General features: G+C 43.0%; 1 protein-coding gene across 9 annotated transcripts in view; it reads right to left on the bottom strand.

Annotated features, from left to right (window-relative positions):
• Nucleotides 1-422: 422 nt before the first annotated feature.
• CACNB4 (calcium voltage-gated channel auxiliary subunit beta 4) overlaps nucleotides 423-25858 on the bottom strand; it is a 113242-nt gene continuing 87806 nt past the window's right edge. For 3 of the 9 annotated variants that reach the window (XM_042783921.1, XM_032987057.2, XM_032987058.2), the window contains 5 exons: nucleotides 22924-23033; nucleotides 21163-21314; nucleotides 18144-18239; nucleotides 11194-11379; nucleotides 423-7180 (listed from right to left, as the gene is read on the bottom strand). In XM_042783921.1, the coding sequence (XP_042639855.1) occupies nucleotides 6920-7180; nucleotides 11194-11379; nucleotides 18144-18239; nucleotides 21163-21314; nucleotides 22924-23033 (805 nt within the window). In that variant the 3' untranslated portion in view covers nucleotides 423-6919. Of the gene's footprint in view, nucleotides 7181-9779; nucleotides 9833-10247; nucleotides 10263-10491; nucleotides 10558-11193; nucleotides 11380-18143; nucleotides 18240-21162; nucleotides 21315-22923; nucleotides 23034-25858 lie in introns of all 9 variants that reach the window. The other 6 variants (XR_006164526.1, XR_004406257.2, XR_006164527.1 and 3 more) reach the window with 5 other exon arrangements.

The raw sequence follows: 25858 nt of genomic DNA, 5'->3' as shown, positions 1-25858 counted from the left end.
TCTGAGCTGCAGCTATTTAAGAGCAGATAGATTTAAAAATAAACATCATTCATTTCACAGACCAGATGCATCTCCTTCTTCAGAATCTCATTAATTTTTACTAAAAATGCTAACAGGTGAAGCTGCTGCCAAAAGCTATCAGCATACAATAAAAATACCACAACGCTCTTAAGTGACTCTTCTGAGCTTTTTTTCCAGCCTTGAGTGCAGAATACAAAGAGACTTAAAAGACTTTTAAACGGTTTGTAGTTCTTTCATTTATTGTAGAAAAGTTATTGTAATGCAGTTCATTTTTGTACATCTAAATCCCATAAAACAAATCCATAGAAATGAGGATACTACCAGCATGCAGTCTGCATTTTCTTTTTTAAATGATTCTGATCACAAAAATAACAACACTTTTTTTTTTTTTTTTTCTTTTCTTTGAAAGCCACTAAAAGCAGAGGGAGAGCAGAGCATGCAACACTGTACACATTTGCATAGTATATTTTACCCAGCATGCCTTGTAGAATGCTACACATACAGTATCTATAGAAGTAAAACCAGAAAGGGGCAAATCAGCAGAAAAGACAAATTTGTGGGTAGCTTTTTTTGTAGTAAAGGCAGTAGTGTCTTTACCGGTGTGACTCTGAACTGGCTCCCAGTGAGGCTGGAGGTATCACTGCCAAGCCATCAGTGGGAACCAGTTTGGGTGAGAAACAGAGATTTTCTGGGATCCGAGAAGCCCAAGGTCCGTAGTTTGCAGTTTGAATGACTCTTTTCACCTTCTTTCTTCACCCCTCTATTTCTCCCATGTATCTCAAATGTGCATTTTGCTTGAATCTCTTCCTGTTCTGTTCTTGTACAACCCGTCACCGACTTCTCTCTCTGCAGAGAAGAGAATCGGGCGCGTTTCAAACGTAAATACACCTTGGGCCCAAGCGTGCATCCCTTAAGCTTACTTTTCTTTACGTTGTAAATTCCCAGCAGTATCAGTGGAAGTTTTGGGCGGGCTCACCCACAGCTCTGACGGTGTCAGGTTCTTCTCTCCCCACCTCCCCGGCCCCACACGGGAAAGCGGGGAGTTCTGTAGCCCCAAGAACGCACTTACTGGGAGAATTCCATTCCCGACCTTGGGCTACTGGTGAATTTGTGGTATAGCCATCAGTCATATGCCAAAATCTCTACATTGGCCAAAAGGAGAAGTTACTAATGTAATTCCAGCTTTGAGGAGGAAATCAGCAGAAATGAATGCAGTGGACTTTCTCATTTTAGAAGGTTTGTTTTGTTTTCGTTGACTAATATGGAAGCAATACAGGTTATTGAAAAGCCAGTCACATATGCAAAATGCAAGGCTTAGAAATAAACTGAAGTATCAGCAAGGTAAACTGATCAAAATTGCAATAAATCCACTAACGCTGGATCAAAAAATGGACCTTTTTTTTTTTTTTTTTTCCCCCCCCCCAAAATACAACACCAAATGCAATAGTGGAATTATTGTAAATTTGTGCTATTACAAATGTGCTTCTTTTTCCTTGCTCTGTTTTTACATCACTGGCAAAATATATTATTCTGTACTGTACAATGTATTTTCTCACGGATTTTCTACCGCTTATACAGAGTAGAACTCATATCAAAGGGGACTGTGGTGTTTAATTACATTTTGTTTTTCAGGAAATATTGATAAGGCATATGATAATCAGCATGTGACATCAATGGTCAGATCTCACGAATGCCGACTTTCGGAGAAGACAGTAATAACCAGTGTCCAGTAGCAGGTGTCTGTAGGATCTAGTCCAGATAGAAACTCACTGCCAAGAAGCGTGAGGGGAAAAGGCAAGTCTACTAAACATCACTCCCACTTTCACCACACACTCTCATTAACGGTTTAACAGAACGACACACTCTCATTAACAGTTTAAAATGATCTCTACCTTCTCCCCAAATTCTCTATATGGGTTCAATTACAATATTTCTCTTGAGTTCTTCAATGGATTTCACAAAGAATGAAAGAGATCGTAACACAAATTTCAATACTAAGTAGCATTTTCAGCTCTTTCTCCAAGTTAATTCCTTACATGTATTTTACAACATTATTAAAATGTCCCTTTCTTTTTAAAGACATACCTTTTTTTTTCCTATATGAAACAAATTGGACTTGAATAACAATCTAACAAAGATTATCCAAATGATGACTCTTCATATACTCTTTTTTGGGCATCATTTTAAGGATAATGGAAACTTAATTCCCCCAGAGTTAAAATTGGCTATGTTACAGTATCTTGCAGTTGTGTTACTCTTTGTAGAACTACTGTTTGAAGGAATGAGGGGTAACTGCAACAAAACACGACAGCAGAACCCTGCATATCCCCACCTGGACTAATACCAGTGGGGTAATACAACCCAATTTTAAAATACGCATTTTTAGGAGTAAAACCAGATTTGTCTAAATGGTATTTTACAAAATATGCATTTTTTTTTTTTTTTTTAACTTTGTGGTCTCCAATTATTTTTGCTTTTAAAAAAATGAAGACCATGAAATCAAGGACAGGCTTCGGAAGCACAGAACTTGAAAAGAAAGTATAGCAGAGGACACATGAAAGCCCTAACTTACCCAAATCTGTAATAGTAATAGCAATATTATTTTGAGACTGGTAATGTCAGTAAAGACAGGAGATTTCAGAGAAGCCTACGGTACTAAAACCGAACTGAATTCTGGAGATTTGCAAACTGAGCTTGAAATTACGGGACTACGCGCATCCAGAGGAACTACCGTTCCTCTACAGCCACCTTTCCTCCTTTTTGTAATTTTCACTCTCTTCAGTCCGTTCTAAACGTGGTTTTAAAAAAACAAGGAGCACAAAAGATTAACCCCCCCCCCCCCAACCCTCAGCATCAGAAGCAGCTCCCTAACCTGGCGAACCCCCCAGCGAAATGTTTTTTTTTTTTTTTGTTTGTTTTTTTTTTTTGTTTTGTTTTTGTTTTTTTGTGTTTTTTGTTTGTTTTGTTTTTTTTTTTTTGTTTTGTTTTGTTTTGTTTTTTTTTGTTTGTTTTTTTCCCCTATTTGCGGCCCGCCCGCTGCGAAGCGGAGCCCCCGTCGGCAGAATTAACCCAAGGACGGGGCGATTCGCCAGAGGGACGGCCCTCCCTCCCCAAACCGCTCTCGCTTGCCAAGCACAAACCCCCGGGGTGCCGCCCCAAGGGGGACGGCGGGGTGCAGGACAACGTCCAGGCATCGGGCCGTACTGCGCTATCAGCTCTCAGGCAGAGGAACCGGTTTTTGCCAGACCGACCCCTTCAGAAAACCATCATCTCGTTTGGCCCATTCTTTACACGCTAAAATTCGATACACACCAGCTTTACTTGCATGCCTTTAAGCACAACTCCGTAACATACTCAGGTGGAAAACATAATCGGCCGCGGGCTGCGCATCCCATGGGATGCGTGTTCACCTGTGGACCTAGCAGAAGAACCTGCCCATCTGTTAAATGCAACTCGCCAAAGCATCTGAAATGAAAAGCTTAACAGTTAATTGTCTTTAAAGTGGCGTCCAGATTTTAAAAGTACTTTGTTAATTCGCTCACAAACATAGGAATGCACTGACATATATTGTCTTCGGGCATTGAGATCGTTGTTATCACCTTTATTGGCTAAATTGTCATTAATCCAAAAGCGTCCTAGCGAAAAACTCAGATAACAACAACAACAAAAAAGACCTTTAAAAAAATCAATGTTTTATAAACATTTCTAAAATCCTCTGAATACGCCAGAGTTTAGGAACAGAACTCTGATCTTTAATAGTATTTTAATAACAAGAAGAAATGGTGCAAGGACTGGAAAATTAGTCTTACTCGTATTCATTCAGGAATACAGGAATTTCACGATTTTCTATAGCGCCATTGCATAATAAATCACAATACAGCTGGCTAGCACTGCTGAAGTTCTAATACAAATACTATGAGTTAACATGTCCTGATCAACATTGCAGCTTTTACTGATTACCATGTTTGCTAAAAATAATTTACTTTTTAAAATAAAGAGTTCCCATAGCTTGTATCTAGAATAAATTAATAATCTATTAGCACGTTCGGAATATTTGTACTTAAGGATCTATCTATCTTCAAAGAATAAAAAACCAGCAAGCAAGGAGACCTGCTGGATCACTTATAATTGGTTTCTTATATTAAAATGGAATGGGCAGTGGGAGAGGAGAGGGTAAACTAATTACAGACAAGAGTAAACTTAAACCCACATAATAAAGGAACTCGATGGGTTCTTTCAAGACAATACAGGATGCCCCTCACAAGCTTGTTTTTATTAGAACAAACGAAGTCGTTTTGGCACTTCAAATGCTGCAGGGATGGAATTTGTGCATATGTGTTGTGTAGATCTTTCCCTTTACTAGCATGACATGGAAGACTTAAAAACAAGGCTCCAAAAGGCTCTAGAAATAAATGGCATTTTTGTCTAGGAAATGATAAAGCAGTAACCTTGTTTACTAGAAAATATATGTAGGTGCTTCGCGGCTACCTGCCATTAAAATGCAAATATCTTCAAGCAGTTAAATGATCTGATCCCTAATGCTACTACAGAATAAAGATAAACAGCTGTCTACTCTAGGTTTATACATCTCAGTGCATCCTTTGCAATTAATACTTTAATGCACACAAACAAGAAACTCATTAAAGCTTATAGAAAAAATGTTTTGCCTAATGCCTTCTTTCTCATGCAGGTATGTGTGCTGTACACGTAACAAAGATTTGTAAAAATTACTGGAGAATGCTCCACTGTGCTGTAGCAGAAAATACTAGAGGAGGCAGCTGAAGCTACCATTCCCAGACCAGATCTTGCCGTGCTTCCTCAGCCTGAATGCTCTTTTTGGAATCTGCAGGCATTCAGCCTGAGAAAATCAAACAGGATCAGGCCTGTCATATCCATTCTTAACTCTGTTACTCCAATGGATGCAGGTATGTTCATTTTTTTCTTGGTGACTGGCCCATTCAAATCGTCTAGTGGTGCTGAAGGCTGCCTTTTAGGCAGTGAAGTTGTTTAAAATATTAATCATGCATCCGCAATCTTTTAATGCTGCGAGAGATGTACATCATTTTTGGTTGTACCAGATATGAGATGAATTACTTTTCTCGTTGTTAACATCAAGAAGATAATCAGACTCAACGGTGGTGGAAAATACCAGTGATCTTTGCTAACCGGTCCAGAAAGAAGAAGAAACCGCAATATTCAGGAAATTCATTTAGTGCTACATGCTTTTAAAGCCTACTTTTAGCAGGCTTTGGGAAGGAAATAAGCAATTACAAAAGTTAATGATCCTCGTTTTTGAAAAAATAGTTTTGACGTGACCCTGCATTCAAAAAATGCAAGTTCAGCATAGTTCTGTCAATTTTAGAAAATGCATGCAGTGGGGAATTTCAGGAGTCTCTGCTTAAAGACATTAGTGGGCTGTACAAAACGGTCAATCACGGTAAATTTTTCAATCACATGGGATCTAAGGCTTCACTGATCATGTAAGACATCAGGTCCAATCACATAAATTTACCTAGTTAAAGGAACTGAAGACTCAGTAGGTGAAAAGAAGTGATTGTTAGGAAGTAAGGCAGCAGTATCTCCAAAGATTGATCATAGTTCTTTGAATCAAAAATGTCAGCTCTGTGACTTCACTGTGAGCAGATTTTTTTCCAATACTCCATTTTTCTTGCAAGCTAATTCTGACCTGCATGTTATTTTAAATGTTCATCATTTAGGAATATTTAGCCCCACTTCCCTCAGATTTAATTACTGAAATTTAAACTCATCTTCTGGAGAGTTCTTGTGCGATGCTGGAATTTTCAGACATTCAAATATGGATTTTGAAAGATGTAACAGATAGGTAGGTACTCAGATGTACTGGAATGTAGGTACCCTACACACTAGGTAAGAAGAGTGTATTGTTTTCCATTTAAAAAGGCAGAATACTACAAATGGGAGAAAAAAATATTATGTATCTATATACTAATGTTCCATTTTGGGACTACTAGCTGTATTCAGGTAAACAAGAGGAAAAAAAAAAAAAATGTCTATCCTCACCATCTAGCCATACAGACTATTCTTAAGTTTGCTCATTTTCCTGTCTCTATTTCCCCTTATCCGGTCACAGTTCATCACTGCTGACCGCAATAAAAATGTCAGTACTGGCTAAACTAAAGAAATAACTTTGCTGCAACATTCATGCCAGGTCTAAAAATAATTTCAAACTGGAAAGTATTTTGTAACTGCTGCAATAATTTGTGATATTTGGCACTCTCAATAGTTTACATTTGGTTTGTCAGAAAAAGCCATTCTGGAAATAAGTAGTTAGAATAAATCCTTTTATTCTAACTTTAAATGTAAATTGAGTTTCCAGCAAACAAATGCTGCAGCTGACTTTCTGGCTTTTAGTGGTTTGTAATTTTCAGATTTTTCATTTGTCTTTTTTTTTTTTTTCAATTGATTGCAACATGCTCAAGTCGACTTTCCAGTCAATTCACCCAAATTCCAACAGGAATTGGTTTATAAATTGGTTCCAACTGGAACTGGTCATTTGGAATTTCCAGCACAGGAAATTATTTTATAAGTGCCTTGATAAGTATCCTAAATTACAAACGGATGTGTCTAATATCTAACGACAAAAAAGGTATGGCTATAAATGCAAATGCTGTACTAAAAAGAAAAGATAAATAAAAAAATCCAAATAACAACCTGTATGATTGGGCATAAACGTAAGGGCATGGTAACTTTTTTTTGCCCCCGACTTAACATCAAATGGCAGCAGAGTGCAACTTCAGTATAACCGTGTTACATCTGCCAAATTAAGATGATTTTTTTTTTTTTTTTTTTTTTTTTCCCCTAGCTACGTTATGGCAAGTTATCAACTGATGAATGACTATTTTTCCCCAGGTTCTTGAACTCAAAGCCTGTGTCGTGAATCATGGCTATATCCTCCAGGGGATCCTCGGTTCCTATGGGGTTTGTAAGTGTCCTGGTATGAGTCAGAGTATTCTTCTTCCACTAGAGGATAGTGATCTCGGCTGTGTTGGGAACTGGAAGACAAGCGGTTCCTGCTCTTCCGAGCCCTTTCATTGTGATAATTTTCATCTGAGGTCATTAGACTTCGTCGCTCAATTGGAGAGTTCTCTGTAGAATGGCTGCTGTGCCTCATACGCTGGCTCTACGAGGGCCAAAGAATCCAAGCATTAATACAGACAAAGAGTATTTCACATTTCTTAGCCTGTTTTGAGACTTATTCTGAGGCCTTTCAGAATCCATCCACTTTTGTATTATTCATTTTATATTAAAGTCTGTTCGCTACAGGAACGGGTTACAAGAACAGTCTGGTTCCTAGAGCTGAAAGCAGACCAAACGCAGTACTGCAACGTGTACCTTACGGGACTCGCCCTGTTAAACGTTACAGGCCACTTAGCGTGAAAAGTGAGCTGATGTATTCAGCATTTATCACTTTGCTCTGATCATGAACAGAACATTCATGCTTCTGTTCTGCTCAGAAAATTCTGAGCACGGATTTATGTGGTTTGGGAAAACATCTGAAGATGTTTGGGCTTGGGGTTTGATGGGTTTTTCTTCCCTTCTTTTTTTTTGTTTGTTTAGTTTTTTAAAAGGTGCAGCTCTGAGACCTGTTTAAAAGCCTTCATATGTATGACTGAACAAATGATGGACTGCTAACCAGACAGCTGAGGGGTGGCTAAAATGATTAGATATTAACAAATTCAACGAAAACATAGTAACTACCTTAAATACGCTGACAGAAAACCCTTTTCTATGATAATTTATTAGTTGAAAGGTTTAGCCTTTGCTATCCTCACATTCCCACAATGACAATGTGCTACACTTGTCACACGAACAAAATTAGTTCCCATTTTTTGCCAGTGCACTGGCACAATGAAGAAATAACCTGAAAAAAAATATTTTGTTTGCTGTCCTCGCATATTAAACCTCTCAAGAGTACAGCCACCCACACTCTCAGAAGCCTGGTCAATACTTTCCCTAGACCGCACACCCAACGCCATTCTCCCGACCCGGGAATTGCCCCGAGTGCCACCGCGGCGGTTGCGCGCTCGCGGCCTCGGGCTCCCTCGCACACACAGCACCGTCTGCTCCTCTCAGCGCGGAAATTCTGGCCGATGCCCTCTCTGCTAGAAAACTCTCCTCCCACCGCAGCACCCTCTCTGTACGGCAACTGTTTAGCTGCATAATTTATAGCGAAAGGCTTGCCGGCACGGGGGAGTTACTGCCCAGATGGGTCTCCGCTTACAGCAGGGTGGATAGGATGTCGCGCCCCTTTCTGTGGATCGATGCTACCAAGGTTACTCACCCAGAGACTCCACGTAACGCTGGCATGGGCAAGGTGCCCTCCTGCAAATTCGCACCCCCAGCTACTGGGTAGCAACTTCTACCACCTTATCCCCAAGTTTTCCTTACAGCATCGTGGTTTAGCAGTGAATATATGTCACAGCCTACACATTTTCCTCACAAATTGCACTTCTCATAGTTATTTGAGCTAAGCATGCAATTTTGATATATAATCGCCCAATCAATGGCAACTTTAACTTTCTGTGCTCACACCCTCTATCTTCCCTGTAGTAATTTTCCTCTCTGGCTGCAACCTGCTCCTCTCTAGAAACCTTCCTGTTTCTCCACCTCGACTGTTCTGATCCTGCTATTGACCTCCTGAGAGGTGTAAGCGTGGCACAAAACTGGTGTGGTTACATGCCAGACTCACGCCCCAAGTAACTTCTGATCCTGCAGCGCAACTGGAACGATAATCTGCGTTATGTTTTCTGCAGTAATGGACTTAAAATGTAAATCCCCTGGAGCCTAAGAAACACACTGAACTTGAACTGCAGGATTTAAATCCATTCACTGAACTGTCACTAAAATTAGAGCTTAGCCACACGGGCAGACGACTGGCCCCGAGGAGTTAGCAATGACAAAATTTACTCCTCCTGCTGAGGACAGCAAACACACAGAGCTCAACATCAACATCTTCCCCTTTCAGGCAAGACCGTGACGAAGGACCAGACGACCACTGGCTCTGGGGGGTGTTCCACACACGGTGTGATGGGACACAGTCAGAGCACGCTGTCGCACAGACCCTCTCTGACTCTTCTGTATCTATGCCATTTAACTGCACCCTGATGACCTTCGTGAAGCCCAAAGACTTAAGTTAAATCAGAACTTTCAATTCTCAGTAAAGTCCAAGCCACAATCAAGTGAAAAGGGGATACGCCTAATTCCTGATTAAGTGAAATGTGTACAGATTGTCCCAGCAAATCTGTATCATTCTTGGGTGTCACTGTTACGTGAGGCTCTGGACTTTTGGTATTCAGTTCCCCAAGGTATCAGGCAAGAAGGAGTCACACGTTCGTAAGAAGTATAAATTCTCAATATATCATAAGCACCTAAGCTAGTTTAATTCCTAGGATTCGTGTGACTGCTTTATAATTATCATACCACATCATTACTCATTCAAACCGATGCAAATCCTTCTGAAGGCCTGAATTAGTACAAAATCTCTAGGTGGCTAAGCACTTCAGATGATGGAAGTTCCTACTGCGAGAAAACCACGTAAAACATGAGAACTCTTTAAGTGGACCTGAACGCTTAAGTGGCACTGAAGGCCAAATCCTGCAGTCTCTAGTTGGGCGTCATTCACTCAGGGAGAAATTTACCCCTCTGCAGAGAACTAGCACCATTCAAGTCCCACCTAAGCCTTCACAATTAGGGTGAAGTGGGGATTAAGTGATGCATACCTTCAGCCAGCCCACTGCACAGGGGTGATTTTCATCTTCAGTGTGAGTTTTCCCTAAGTAAATGGAGCAACATTTCACAGTTACTGCTGGTGTCCATTGATCAGAGAGAAATAAATGCCTGAAAAAACATTCCGTGGATACACCCAGTTTTCAAAATGAAACCGAAGAGGTGAAAGTTCTGCAGATGGCATTTTATTATCATGAAGGGATGGAAAACTGAAATTTGAAGGCAAGTGGAGATGAAAACAACAGTTTACATGTGCACGTTATTAGTAATAGAACAGTGCTTGGGCATTCAGCCAGTCAGGAAACAGTGGCTTACTGATCCTAATAAAATCAAGCACAGCATTAGAAATGTGAGTATCAGGTATCATGCACCCTCAGTGAAGTGCAATTCACTCACAGAAAAAACAGCTTTATGTTAATTGAAAACACTGAACAATGCATCATTTCCTTCAAAATTATTACCTGCTTCCAGATACTCTACAAGCAGAACAGAGGTTAAATTTGTCAGGTGAATTATTCATTAAATGCAGTTTGCTCAACTCTACTTTTGACATACATTAGAAAGCGCACGCTCCTAGAAAGTCACACACATACAGAACTTCTGAAACTTTCAGACTTAAAAGTTTGCTGCAATCCTGATCTTCTCAAGCATTCATAACTATTAATCAAAAACATTTTCTGTTTTCAAACTTAGTAAATCACGTACTTCTCATTAAGGACTATTTACATGCCACGTTTGAAGTTTCAAAGTTCAGCCGTTTTTGAGCTATCCCTGTGGAAAAAAATGGTCAGAATTTTTTTTCAATGGGTAAAAAGATGTATTTTATTCACACTCAAAAAACTCAAAAAGCTGAAGGCATTTTGCTGATAGAAGAGACAAGCGTGGAAGTTTTTCATCCAAAAGTAAATGCCTTGTGAAGTCACAAGGGTAGAAATAAAAGGGGTCATTACAGACACTGTTCTGCGTTCTTAAATACAGCAGCTGGTAGCTCAACTGCTGTTACATACTGGACATGCTTATTCTCAATCTGACAGGGTCTCATTTGCAATGACATTTTTTTCCAGATTAAAAAAAGGCCGTTTTCTAATATGGCTGTAATACCACTTGACAGAGTGTCATTTAACTCTTCCTCAAGAACGCACTCCTTGCTAGAAAATTTATGGCCGTTTTATATCCCATTAAAGCAAGAGCAGCCACGGTGCTTCAGCACTCGGCTGCCTCACTGCTGCTTCACTGACCACAGGCCTTAGCTTGCCTTCTTACTGCTGGCAGTGGCCAAACAGTGAACAATAACTAGTGAAGCAAATACAAGTTACACTAAATAAAACATATTACGCTATTTTCCCGTAGATTAAAATAACCCACCTGATCTGCACTGGTGTCTGGGGCTGAAATGTATTTTCATACCTGTAAGCCAGAGATTGCAGCAGGATATGGTGAAAGTGCAGTGGATCCTAAATTTCGCCCAAGGAGAGGAGTCATGGGTGTGCTACTGGTGGTGTGAGTAGCACGCCAGTATGCCTCGAGATATTCTGCCAAGTGTTCGCAAGCATCTTCAAGCTGATTTTCATCCAAAATTACATCAAACATTTCCTGATCACAACAACAGAGTTTGGTTCATTACAATGTTCCAGGTGACAAGAAAGAGATGTTAAACAATTCTCATCATGCTAATCCTTTAAAATTCAATAAAGAAGAACCTGAGCATGGGATTGCAAAGAATTACACAACTGGGTTGAAAAGGTGATCAAAACTCAAAGCTCTCAGAAGTTGCTGTATCCTTCCAGCTAATCCTTTAAAATTCAATAAATAAGAACCCGAGCATGGGATTGCAAAGAATTACACAACTGGGTTGAAAAGGTGATCAAAACTCAAAGCTCTCAGAAGTTGCTGTATCCTTCCAGCAAGGCTCACTAGGTGTTGCATGAGCCCTACCACGCTCGCTGGCACCAGACACCTTTAATGAATTTATTTTGCTGGGAGATAGGAACCGAAGCCAGATGTCAGAGTAACACAGGGGTGCTCCGCAGTGGTTCTGGAGCGCAGGACTCACCCACACTTCTCTCATCCTAACTGTGGACGCGTTTCCAGAGTGACGATGTCCCTAAACCCATTTCCACCTCAGCGGACGCGGCAATGCAGTTCGGTTGGCAGCAGCTGTTCTGCTTCAGCAAGGCTACTGCAGGACATCCAGCCCTTCAGACACTATCTCCGTGCCCTGTCTTTAAACTGCCTTCACTTCTGCCTATCTGGATAGTCTCACCTATCTGTTCTCAAATCTAAAAGACCATGCAGGTACAGCCTTTTTTTTTTTTTTTTTTCACTAATCCCTACCAAGGCCAAGTTGGACGGGGCTGGGAGCACCCTGGGCTGGTGGAAGGTGTCCCTGCCCAGGGGAGGGGGGTTGGAACTAGATGATCTTTAAGGTTCCTTCCCACCCAAACCATCCTGGGATTCTAATCCACTTACCAGGGGACAGTACCTGACCACGAGTGCAAGTCCTGGCACTTGCCGCAGACCCGCGCACCATGCAAGCCACAGAGAAGCTATTTACTAGTGAAAGTGGAATTCAAAGCCACGCGGCTTCTGTGCCACCCAAGAACACTCCGCAGACAATGTTTTTAGATTATCAGCATGAGAAATGATGATAATGAACAGCTGATAGTAAACCATCATAAACTGAGTCCCTCAAGAAAAATATAAACATATTTCCAGCAGCAGAATTTTGTACCTCATCTTTAATCTTAACTCACACCTTAGTGGAGAAAAGAAATTGTGAAAATAGCACAGGAAATGATAAGTAAGTGCAGAACATTGCAGGTGTTAAGAGTAACCAATACAAACCACAGGCTGCTTTTCCTCCATGCATATTTATAGATCTAGCCAATATACATAGAGCTGACATCTCTAGAATGAGATGTAAAACAACACGATGAATTTATCATAGATCTTGATCATGCATCTACCTTCTGTCCAAACCTCTGGTCCAGAACTTACTTGAATACTAAAGCAATTTTATTTATTTTTAAATTTATTCCCTCTTATCAGCATGATAGAGAAATGCTTCCCTCCTCTACCTGCAAGTACGGAGTTTTCTTCTAACAAGAATACTCCTAACACAACATCCTTTGGTCAGATTCAGTGTTTACTGCTGCTTGTTTTGCTCCTCTACTTATCTATGCCCTTTACACCCTCCTCTGCTATTTAAACAGATGCTGATACACTACATATTCCATTCTATCACCAACATCATAATTTGTGGAAGAAGTCAGTAATTCAAACATAGTTAAGTTGGGAAATAACAGTGTGGTTTGTTTACATGTACTTTGCTTTGGAAAATATTGACATTAAAATATTACATTTGGAATACAGTATGTGTTTTCTTAAATGAAGAATTAATATTGTCATTTTCTGGTCAGAGGCCAGCAAGCAGCCTTCCTGCACTGCTCATTCTTTGCATCGTGGGCCACGGATTTGAGGGCAACTCTGGCTGTCCAGCCAAAACTCAGCTTTGCAGGCTGCAAGGGAATCCTGTCTCAAGGGGTATTTTCAGCTGTATGAGACCTTAGCAGAAAACAGGTCAACAAACACTCTTCCAACACCCTTCAACCTCCTCCTGCTAAGGCAGGGAACTGTTTCTCAAGTTTCTTTTTAACCTGGATCAGTTGATTCAGGGAGCTGCAAGGTGGAGGGAAGACAACGAGATGAGAGGTGGGAGCGCCTACGGCTGCCTTAATGGAATAACAGCTTCATGCACTTCCAAGAAATGCACAGCTAACTCTCTAGCTAACAGACCTAAGCCACCCAGTTCTGTGACAGTATGTAGCTCCATGGGGTGTTTTGACAGTGATCTCAATTAAATTGAATTTAGGGAATAAGAACTTTTAACAGCTGCAGTCAAAGTGCCACCTTTTTAACAGTTAACCATAAAATAACACTAGGACTGGTAATGGTGAGCCTCTCAGGGTGTCAGCTGAAGGTCACCTGGAAAAGCTGCAAAACTGGCAGAATCCTGAATCCAGGGCTCTACGGTGTTTTACAGGGAAAATAAATTACAGAGGAAACACTCAGGTTTTTTGTGCATTTAACAGTTCTGCTCGTAGCTAAAGTGTGTTTGTTCTATTTCTACGCACTTGGGAGGAATCTTTTAAGGAGATCCTTGTTTGTATGGGTCACGGAGTAAAGCAATTTCTTCCCAGTTCTTACAATGCATTTTATTCACTGCTATATTTTCCTACAACCAGCGTAAAATAGTTATCATCATACGAGCATTTCCATACACCAGTATTTCTTCAGTGATCTACATTAAAGCAGTGACCTTGCCTGAAGAGAAGGTAAAACGAGTTGCCATCGGCTAGTTCTTTTGGTTTACTGTATAACCCCTGTGAAACATTCTAGGTGCATTACCCCACGTTAGCAACACAAAAGAAAATGGCATAACCCCCGGGGACGAGTGGGAGAGGGAGTGTAGGAAGGACTGAGCCTCAGGCACAGCCCAGAGTCAGCACAGCAAAGGGCAATCCCCGACTGCATCCCACTCTCAGGTCAGGGAGGGTGAGATCAGGCTCTGGGGGAAAAGATGCCCCAGAGAGAACTGCAAGGGCAGGGGAGCAAGAACTGAGAAGCAAGAAGAATTTGAACTTGTAGATGTATCTGGTGGACTGGCTATTTTTAACTATACCAATGCATTTTAGTTTTGCTAGAGTACATTTTCTGGTATTTCACAGGTTATCTCAAATAGATCGGAAGGATACATACCCTCTCTTAGCACTGCCACGAATCCAAAGGTTAATAAAAAATAATAACAAGGTGTATACAACCAGTGTATTTAAAGCTGTACGGTTGGTACAGTTCATGTTTCTCTGAGCCACATAATGTTCCTGCTTAACAGAGTCACGCAGTGATAGGCACGCTTAGCACTGGCTTGAGCAGCATCAGTGAAAGATTAGCACGGAATCAATAATGAAAGCAGTTCCTGAACTTAAATATGACAAAAAGACAGCTATTTTTAAAATGTCTAGACATACAGCACCATCTGATTACTTAAGGCTGGCTCTCAGCAAATGAAAAAAAAAGTGAGGTTTTTATGGTTTTCAAGTATCTCTACTTTAAACAAATACTCCTCTTGCAGGAATTTGAGCTGCAAAACAGATGAAGCAGGTCACAGTCCAGAAGGGAGACAGCAGTGTCTTTGGTCCTAGCAGTATACTTTTACTTAATTAAATCATGGATCCGCTTGGTCCTTTCATTTAAACTTAACCAAGACTGTCATCTCCCTTCCAGTACTCTTAGTCAGCAATAACCTTCTCGAAATCAAACAGTGCAAACCTGACCTGATGGTTTCTGCAGATGGCTGGTGGGCAAGTCGGAGTGGAAGGCAGCCTGTGAGCAAGTTACATGTTTGCAATCTGGATATTCTGAAATTGGGAAATATTTTTCTTATCCAGGTGGGGTCTCACTTTGTTGCATTCGGCAAGAAATTACAATTACAGGATTGGGTGTTAAGGCGGAGTTTACTAGATCCTGGGGATGGACAATCTAAGTGCCATGACACAAGGAACAAGCTACAACACGCATCCTGCTGCCGCACGCTGTTTATTTCAATCAACGCAGCCACTTGCCTCACTTCAACTGATGTGAGCACACCAACGTGGAACAAGAGGAAACCACCATCGAAAGAGCAAACGAGGCTGTGAAACACGGACAGGCTTCTCTGCGCAGGTGGAAAAATAAATACACCTTTCAAATGTGCAGCGGGTTGTTCTGTGTGTAAGCTTGGTGCAAACACCACAAGCCGTATTCGAACAGGTGGGGGTGCAGCTCCATCTAACTTGGCTCACACCCATTAAGAGTTGGGAAGGTATATGCTTTTATAGACATTATTTGGTATTGCAGAAAAGCGTACCATTGTGTTTTATTTATGGGACCTGGATGGCTCACAGGAATTCTCCGTCATCATTTTGAGTTAACAATTCAGTAGAAAACGACATGTGAGAAACAGAACGCAGCTGAGCTCTCCGGAAGAACTCGAGATGGCTTGAACATCTTTCAGTGCTGCTCGAAGTGGAAAGAACAAGGAAGAGACGGTGAGCAAAGCAATCTACGGTTACGGGAACCAGAAGCTCACGGGGCTTCGCGGTAACGCACCGGGCTGGATGGCTGCGCGGTCGGCATCCACCACCCCCCCAGCCAGCCACCTGCAACTGGTGCTGCTGGGGCAAGAGGGGTGGCAGGAGAGCAGCTGGGACCCCCAGCCCTGCCAGGGCAACAGCAAGCTGTCAGGGGCCCGGCGGGCCCTGCGGGAAGGGTGTTTAACTGGAGAGATGGAGATACACGCCACCACCAGCAGCACTCATTTAAATTCTCGCTCTGTATCAGGCACAGGAGGAATTTGAATCAGATCTCTCATTCTGGACGCACTCCTAAACCTTTTAGATAGAGGGGACAGAAATTTCAGTCAAGCCTATCAGCTTTTTTCCCTGCTTTCTCACCTTTCCGTACGAATCTAGCCTGAACATACACCAAAACGTTAAAAAAAAGCTGCCAAAATTCAAAGTTTTCGCAGATCCACATTATTCTTCATTTCATATCCGGCTGAAACTACTGAGCAAACACAACCTGAACGCATCCGCAGTGTCCCTCAGCTTGAAGCATTTTTCAGAAAGCCCATCCGTGCATGCTGAATTCCCCCACCTCTTGCTCAGCCAAGGCTGAATCGCTGGGCAGAGCTGAGGCCACAGGGATCGCTTCCAGCGGGGCAGTGGCGGGCACACTGGTGCAGCAGAGGCCGGCAGTCTCCACGCATCAGTGAGAGATTAGGCAAGGTCAAGCTCAAGGCAGGAGCTAAGCTCCAAGGTCAACCAGTGGGCAAGAGGAGGGAGAAGGAGAAAACTCTCTCCAGGTCTCCCTTTCGGCTGGATGGAGTGCCACTGCTCCCAGCAGCAGTAGCCCTGGGACGTTTAAGGGGTATGAGAGCACTGGCCTAAAGGAGACGCGGCTCAGACTCCATTCCTACCAATGGGAACAGCCAAAAAGCAAGATCTATCACTCTAATTTAGGAGGAGTGCCCAGAAATACCCAAATTATCTTTTTACGGCCAGTGGGGACAAGAAGGGAGGAGGCAGTGAAGTTTGGTATCTTAAGAAGCATACAAAACTAAGTTTCATGGAAACAGATCCTTGTGGATCATTACTCCAGAACAAAAGCTGCTTGAACTTGGTTGCTTTCACCTGAATTGAGAATAAAAGCCACCTGAAATGGAGGCCCTCTCTTTAAGGTCTACGTAACACAAGGCAAAGTCTTCAGGAGGCGTTACCTGACCATCAGGGTCAGGCATTTGTTCTGCTGATCTAAACTCCCAGATTTGTTCCTCCACTGTTCCGAGACATTTGTCAGCACTTTGCCTATTTTAAGTCAGAGAGTACGATCACGTAAACCCTCCCAGTGTCTTGCTCTGAATTTCTCTGAATTAGATAATCTGATTTCTACTCACAGTTCCTTGGCATGAGAAAGATGAGCAATGGGCAAGCCGTAGGCAGGACTGTCTGAGCATTGCCCTGGGACAAACAGCAGTCTCTGCGCTACCAGACCAACGTTACGCACAGTTATTGTGCTGTAAAAGCAAGCCCACATCCAAATTTGTTTCCAGTGAGTGGCTTTCTCTGTTGCAGAAACCAGGCGTGGTTTTCCAAAAATAAAAGCAAGTTTGAGCTGCCCTGTCCAGACACCTGTACAGCTTTTCTGCACAGCACCTGCCTGCCTGATCTGCTCTCCGGGACCTCTGCTCCTTAAACAGCAGGTTATTCACAGTGAGGGATCTGTATCTTTGATAAAACGGCCGGTGAGCAGTGACTGTGCTGCCACGAGGTAACTGGAATGGCTGGCAGGAGCTGCTGCGTCAGGAGGCCCGGGGATCACCCACGTGCAGACACAGGACTCGCACCGGACAGACGGGGGGGTCTGGACTCACTGTGCAGCTGAAGGCAAGTCCTCTGCAGCCTCCTCTCAAACCAGGAGTCTGAGACTTTGGCCCTTGGGGACCTTAAGATAGCACTGCTCCACAAATGATGTCATTTGCTAATGTGCTAGTAGGTCAGATTTACCATACACGTCATTTCTGACCTGTCACCTTGCCAAAGATCATAATAAACCCAGCACAGGAGATAATCACGAAGAATGTATCAAACAACTTGTTTCTTAGCAGTAAAAGCTGATCGAGGGTTGCAACTGCAGGGCTGTCTGAATCACCATAAAGTAAAGTGATAACGTATGAACTTGGCTATAATCAAGGACCAACATGGCACAAATCTTTAAAACTCCACGTATCACAAGTTCTTTAGCCTTTCTTCTGTACTTACTGGTGGGCATTGTGCAAGTTTATCAGCTGCCACCAACTGAACATTCAAGTGTTTACTTTGTGACTTTCCTCTAGATTTAATCAGTCGCTGCAAAACCTAACAGAGGAAAAGAGGAAAATGTGAGTTTAAGAATTGCATTTCTCCATAAAGCTCAGACTGATATCCCATTGGAGGATTAGCAAGTTCAGCAGCTCTCCATATGTGTAACAAAATGGATAAAATCTTGTCCTTGCACATAAGCACAAACCTTTCTGATAACCTCCCTGAAAGCTGTGCACGTTTCCCTCTGCATCACGTTTGACCCCTTGCAAATATTTCAAATGCAGTGCAAATAGTGATTTTGCTTTATTCTACTTGAAGCGATAGGTTCTTTTTGACAAATACAATCTAGAGGACCACGAAAATTATATACATGAGAGAATTATACTGGATTGACTGCAGCACAACAGTAGCAGCATGTTACGTTGTGTAGCCGTAACAGCATAATGTAACTTTTTTCTTTTTTTTTCCTTCCACTGTGATTATTACTAGAATTTAAGGGGTGGAAAACTTAGGAATCCTAAATTATTTCTCTGTAGTTTCAAACAAAATTAAGGTTCAGAAAACAAGAAGAGTATTTTTTAAGTTGGAAGAACCTCTAGTGGTCTCTGTGCCAACCCCTCGCTCAAAGTTAGGCCAGCTGGATCAGATTCCTCCAGCCCTCGTCCAGCTGAGTTTTAAACATTTCCAAGGAGATCCCACAGCCTCTCTGGGCCAGGATTGACGCATCTTTGCTCGTCCGGCCCAATATACAGCCGATTCTCTGCTGCCAGGGCACACTGCTCACTCCTGTCCAAACTGTCACCCGCCCAGACCCCCAGGTCCCTGGCTGTAGAGCTGCCCCCCCGCCACTTGGTCCCAGCCCAGCAGCAGCACTTGGAATTTGCCTTTGCCAAACTTCAAGAGGCTCCTGACAGCTTGTTTCTCCAGCATGCCACGGTCCCTCTAAATGACAGCCCTGCCCTCTGGCACATTAACCTGCCCCAGAATCAAGTATTGTCCACAGCCTTGTACAAGAAACGAGGTCATTAACAAAAATGTTGAACTGTACTAGCCCCATTACAGATCCCTGAGTGACAGCACTGGTAACCAGCTGGACTCTGTACCTCTGAGGAGCACCCTGAACATGGCAGTCCATCCAATCTCCCACCTCTCTTACAGCCCACACTTATCCAGACCCTGTATCTCACCAATTTGCCCACTGGGATACTACAAGGAGACCACATCAACACCTTACTAGAGGCTAACAACCGCCACTGCTCTGCCTTTGTCCACTGGAGTCACAGCCTCATGACAAAAGGCAGCCAGGCCGTTCAGGCATGACCAGCCCTTGGCAAATCTCTGCAGGCTGCTCCCAATCCCCTCCCTGTCCTGCACGTGGCTGGGGAACAGCTTCCCAGAGGCTTTGCTCCACAACCTTCCCAGGGACTGAGGTGAGACTGACTGGCCTGTACTTCCCCCGATCCTCCTTCTTACCCTTCTTGAGAATGGATGTGACATCTGCCTCTTCCCAGTTCTCAGAAACCTCTCCAGACCACCATGAGCTTTAAAAGGTAACAGAGAGCAGCTTTGCAATGGCATGAGACTGCTCCTTCAGATGAATCGCATCTGGTCCCTTGGCCTTGCATATGTCCACTTAATTAGGTGGTCTGCAGATCAACCTTCTGCTACCGTGGGTCCCTGCCACACACTGCCCACGCTTTTCTTATCTTTCCTTCTGCTTGCCATGTTCTTACAGAAGCTGTTTTCATTACCCTTAAGATCTCTTGCTAGTTCTAGCTCCAGCTGAACTCTGGATTTCTTAACTTCCCCTCTCCCCCAAGGTGTATTCCTCCTGGGATGCCCGTCCTTGCATCCATCTTCTGGGTGCCTCCTTTTTGCTCTAGAGCTCAGGCTGGTTCCCTGTTCATCCACACCACTCTCTGGCCCAGCTCTGTGTAGGAACAGATCACTCTTGTGCTTGGGAGGAAGCTGTCCATGAAGATCACACAGCTCTCCTGAGTTTCCTTTTTATCCAAGACAGACTTTTTTATGGGATCCTGCTGAACAGGTCCCTGAACAAACCAGTTCTAAGGTCCAGATCTGCAATTCTGTTTTTTGTACTGCTCACTTCTCTCAGGATCTTAAATTCCACTGTCTCATGGTCGCTGCAGCTGAGGCTGTCCTGGACCTTCACAACTCTGTCTACTTCCTTTTTCTCCCCAGTAGCAGGTCCAGCAGAACCTCCCCCATGCCTTGCTGGTCACCTGCACCCAGAACTGGCGCCCGGCTCTCCTCAGACACCTCTGACATGCCGTGGTGGTCACTCCAGCAGGTGTTGGGCAGCACCCCACCATCGCCGTGTTGATCCCACGAGAGCCAGGGTCTCTCTTGTGACTCCAGTCCCCCTTGTGCACTAACAGCCATGGTCACTGTGGGGTCCGTGCCGCACTGGGGGGTCCTTGGCAGCAGCTGGCCAGCAGCCCGGCCACACTGGTCCAGCTGTGGATGGTGTATCAACACGCCCCAGGCAGAAGCCACAGACAAAAACAATCAGGCTTTGTTTGTGATCAACAGACAACCATCAGTAGCTGCCTGGGAAGTGGGCAAAGGGCTGGGTGTCTTCTCTGAAGCTCAGCGGAAGGTCAGGGCTTGCAGAGAGACAGCCCAGAACTACAGCTGTGTTGGGGCAGGGGGGCTGCAAAGGGACTGCCAAGGGAAACTGAGAGCTACAGAAAGAATTTCCTCCTCAGGGATTGTTTTGTCTACTGAATCGCTGGGTGCCTCATCTAAGGCTCAGCCTCAGGGTAGGTTAAGGTTTAAAGCCAAAAAAAATAAAGTGCATCACATACTCCCTTGTGGAGACCTTGATCTAAAAATTTTACTTTTTTTTCCCTTCTTCTCACTCTTAAATTCTTCATGTACAGATACCACACTGCTCTCTCCCACAGTGCCCTCCAGGTCCCTCTCAAATGCACATTTTAAGGGTGAGACACATTACCTTTGGCGAAGACACTTTAACATGGACAATAATAGGTGCTAAAGATGTCTTGATAAGTTGTGCAGGGTGATTGATAGTGTCTGCGTCTAGGACAACCAGTTGTAAGGACCTTGCCAGCTCAAAGATTCTCTCAATTTCACTCTGTACTTCAGCTAGGAACGGAAAATAGAAGAGGTGAAAGACACTCAGCCCCAGCATTACTCAGACAAAAATAATATCACCCATTTATTTTCACGGACTGCATGCATTCAGTATATGAACTCCATATGTGAATTAATGTAATTTCCATAAAATAACCTATTACTCCTGGCAAATTTTTTAAATAGGTATTATCTTTGAGATAATTCCGTTGCCTGAAAATACATTCACACTACGTTCCTTTATAGTATCAGTGTATTTAAACATTGGATACAATTAAATGCATGTTTCTATTACCATAAAACAGACATAAGCATATTTTCTAAATCTGCTAAATAGCTTAAGAGTCGTTAGATTTCTTTTATTTTGGACAGCAAATGATGTATGGATGTTTCTTAAAACTTTTTTGTTCTCAGATTGTAATTTTGATTTAACTTAAGAGCCTGTATGAGAAGCAGAACTGTGATCTCCTAATTCTATAACCACAAAAAATCATTTATGTTAAATAATTGACAGGATACTGCTTTAAGAGACACTAATGGCAATGTTCACACCAAAGCATTTTTGTCTGAAGAAAAAGGAAAGATTTATTTCCATGTAAATTATATTTCTGATATTCATTGTTCTTGCCCTTCTTAATCATTCACATGCATGTGATGAATTTTAAATAGCACAACTGAACAAACAGCACAAATTGAAGCCTGTAAGTTATACCACCAAAGCACAAAAGAGCCTTATGTCAGCAACTCACATGCATTTAATTTGCCAAAGAGCTGTTCCACAGAGCAACGCGTGGTCCCAGGCACAAGAAAATCTAGTACTCACCTTTGCAGCACTTCATTTTGGGGTGCCTACTCCTGTACTAGAATGCCAACTACAAGTCAAGCATCCTACAGCCTACACCTCTAGTTCCAACAGTCACTCAGGGGATCAGAGAACTGGGTTTAAGAGCTTTTTCTTCTGGAGAAGACTGAAAACCAACTCCTCCTACCTCCCAGGATGGTGTGCCAGAGACCAGGTTACTGTCATGTATGTACTACACACAAATTTCCACCCTTATGAAAGAAATAAGAATTCATCAGGCCGGTAGAACACAGCAGTCATGACACTGTGAGGAAAGGGCGGGAAGACCCAGCGTCTCATGGCTAGATAGCGAAATCAAGCTGTAGCTGTTCAACATTAAATACAAAACCAGTCCCAGGGTCAGGAGCAATGCGTTTCCTTCTTGGCTGGGCAAGGTGAAAGCTCTTTGGCACCTTGTGATGTGGAATTAAAAGCACAGGGCTGAGAAGAGGGAGCTGAGGCCAACTCACCTTGGGAGGAAAGAGCACCGAACCCATTTTCTGACCACAGGCCCTTAACTCATTTTTTGCAAACAGCAGCCATAATACTGCTTGTGTAATCACTTAACGTGAGGCTAACACAGTACCTTGTGCTCTGTTGCCCCTCCTCAGCCAGGAAAAATTTGTCTCCCCTTTCGGTATGTGAAATTCAGAGTTACACATTAAAACCCTGTAGACACATTTAAAAATGCAGAACTGATGACACCTTGAAGGCTGAAATCCTGTCACTTTTCTCCAGTATGGTACCACGTTCAGAATAACATCTGTGTCAATGTCTTACCTAAACTGGATCTTGTATTTGACCGCTCAATTATTGCCCTCTTGCTTGGATTATTTAGAACAGACCTCTTAGCAAGAGAAATGTCAGCTGTCACTCTAGTTATTGATATCCTATGAGTAAGAACACAGGACAGAACAAAAACACAGGAGTCAAATTTTCGGTGCACTGTGCATGATTTACAGCTACATTCCATTCCAAAGTGCAAATACAATAAAATACCACTCAGACATGTTTTATAGCTGAGTTATGTCATCTTTAAAGAACAACTAAAAAAAAAAATGCTGCATAGCTGTATTTTCTATTCCCTACAATGCTGCAGAATCTGGCATATAGTTTCTGCTGTTCTACTTAACTCATTAGTTAACTTTTCTCCTCCCCAACTCACTCATCTCCTGCACAAATTTACACAGTGACATAAATACTGCAAGTTACGCCAGTCTTAGGACACACAGAACACCACGGTCATAGCAGTAACAGCACTTCTCTTCCCAGGTAGTTAAACCCCTGATTAAACCTGACGCTGTGGAGAGGTAAGGAAGGGCCACGTCACTCCTCTCGGAGCGCCTGTGAGTCACCGCACAGAGCTGCTTGCTTTGGGACACCGGGCCTCCAACACACACTCTCCTTTTCCAGACAGGGAGCTGGGCCGGCGGGCTCAATGACTCGGCTCACGGTTGAAAAGGAGAAAAGCAAGTTGAGCCACAGCTATTTGTACTGCTGGAGCCTCCTCTTTAACTTAAGGAAGGTGATTTTTTTTACTTGATCTGTCAGTGAGCTGACAAGAGACAAAAGGTAATAAAACAAAGACCATATAATCACTTCACGTAAAATCCACTTAGAAGGACTGTGATGAGCCAAAGAGCCATGAATAATGAAAAGAAAGCAAACTGGAAATGACTAGCAGCTGTTGCATAGAATGTAAGACATACGCAGCTCTGAGTGAAATTATCAGATGGAGGGTTAAAAAGAAGTGCAAGGATTTTTCGACATAATACACAAACAAATTTATTGTCAGAAAAACAGTAGACTGAAAGTATAAATGAGTTTAAAAAAGAAATGGGAGAAATTAATGGATCACAGGTCTAGAGGTGATGATAAAACACAGTGGCCCAGATTGCACCTCTGGCTCAGGGAGCTCCTAGATCTCTGACTGCAGGAATCACAGACACAGAACGGACCACAAACGTTCACCTACTGTGCCAGACAGAAGAAGCATTTCATTCTTCCCCAGTAAGAAGTAATCCTAAGCATCACTGTTGCTGAAAGATGTTAAGAAAAAAATACGCCTTTGCTATGTTTTGTTTAAAGGGTGTATAGAGTCAGGCTTGGTCTATGCAGCAGTGATTAAACACAATGCATTTCGAAAACCATGCCGAAGCAGCCATTCCCTGAATGCCTTGTGCCAGCCAAGCTTTAGCAGACTCCTTTCAGCAGGCCTGCAGAACAAACACAGCCCTCGGGCCTTTCCTTTAGTTCACTGGCCAGAAGAGGATGTTGCAGTTACAAAAGAAGGAGCTGACAGAAGCTGAGTGTGTTAAGAGGTAGGGAAGGACTCCTGCTAGTTCGAGTCTTACTGAAGTCTTTCAAAAAGCTCCTCCTTGGACAGGCATTTCCTTTCTTGGTAATGTGAACCTGTCACAAAATTGCAGAAGAGATGGAAAGAAAGAAAAGGAAAGGAAGGGGGGGGGGGGGGGGGGGGGGGGGGGAGGAGAAAGACTGCAAAGCCATAAAAGTTGGCAGGAAGACCAAGAAGCAGCTGAGGTGCCTGAAAAGGAATTGAATTCATTTTTCTGAAGTTACTCAGAGCTCAAGTCAATTTTATCGGCTTGCTTGTGGCATTTAACTTCTTCAGTGCTGAAATTTCATCCTTCTACCCGATCTAGCTGCCAATATTGCTAATGGCGACAGGACTTCCAAAAAATACCTCCCTCCAGGCAGAATCTCTCCCCTTTTTTCCCTCTGTGCAGACCAAGGGCACGGTGGGGGTAAAGACAGAAGAGGAAGGCAAAGAGCAGTCCTGCCTCCCACCCGATTAAGCAGACTAAACGGGTAGGTCTAAGTGTGCTTTGTGTTTTCTTCTCTGTATTTAGGCACTGCTGATCTTTGTGGATCAGGCCTCTGCTCATACAGGGTATAAAAATATACCTCACAAAGGATATATTCATAGCCATCACATCGCAGCAACTGGAGATGACTTATCACTTCCAGTTGCTATGGTTTCCTACTGGAAACAATAATTCTCAGTTACCACGGGCACACGCAGAGCTGACAGACATATGCCAACAGCTGGAAGAGAACGTATGCTGCTGTTCTATACGTACACCTAATGCAAACGGGCACCGGAGCTCGTGCAGCGAGCTGTGGTGGAACCAGAGCACTCACACTGCTCAGGAGTGGGGAGAGGAGGCACTGACAGGACACACGAGCAGCTCAGAGAAGTGACAAATTTAACTGCAGGCTGCCACGTACAAGTGCTTCATCTGTCAGGCTTTAAATCAATCACTACGTTTGTAAGATCTGCTAAAATCACTGGAGCTGGGCAATTAAAAATAAGGGAGGAGATGAGCTATTTCGCACAGAAGTTGATGACGAATCGTTTTGTCTCAGCTGTTTATGGGTTAGTTCAGCACTGTCGTCTCCTCACTGCACCCCAAAAGACACCTGGACTGTAAATCCTATTCCACTTCTTCTAAACAACAGACACTGTTATTTTCCCTGTCATAGTGCCAATATTTTAGGTATTTTCAAGCCTGGCTTACTGTCACACACTAGCTAGCACAGTATAAGCTCCTCTTCACAGTTAGAATATGCTGAACAAATTGGGACGAAGGAAGGGCAGAACATCTCAAAGATGTAGCCGATACCTATGACTAGTGATGATCTCCTGTGGAAAGGAGAGATGCCACGGACCAAGCCTGTGTTCCTAGCAAGGATA

This window comes from Tyto alba, unplaced genomic scaffold (assembly GCF_018691265.1).
Source record: "Tyto alba isolate M040663 unplaced genomic scaffold, T.alba_DEE_v4.0 Super-Scaffold_7, whole genome shotgun sequence".
Lineage (NCBI taxonomy): Eukaryota > Metazoa > Chordata > Aves > Strigiformes > Tytonidae > Tyto > Tyto alba.
The sequence above is the reverse complement of the archived record's forward strand: the minus strand, read 5'-3'. Positions and strand labels throughout refer to the sequence as shown.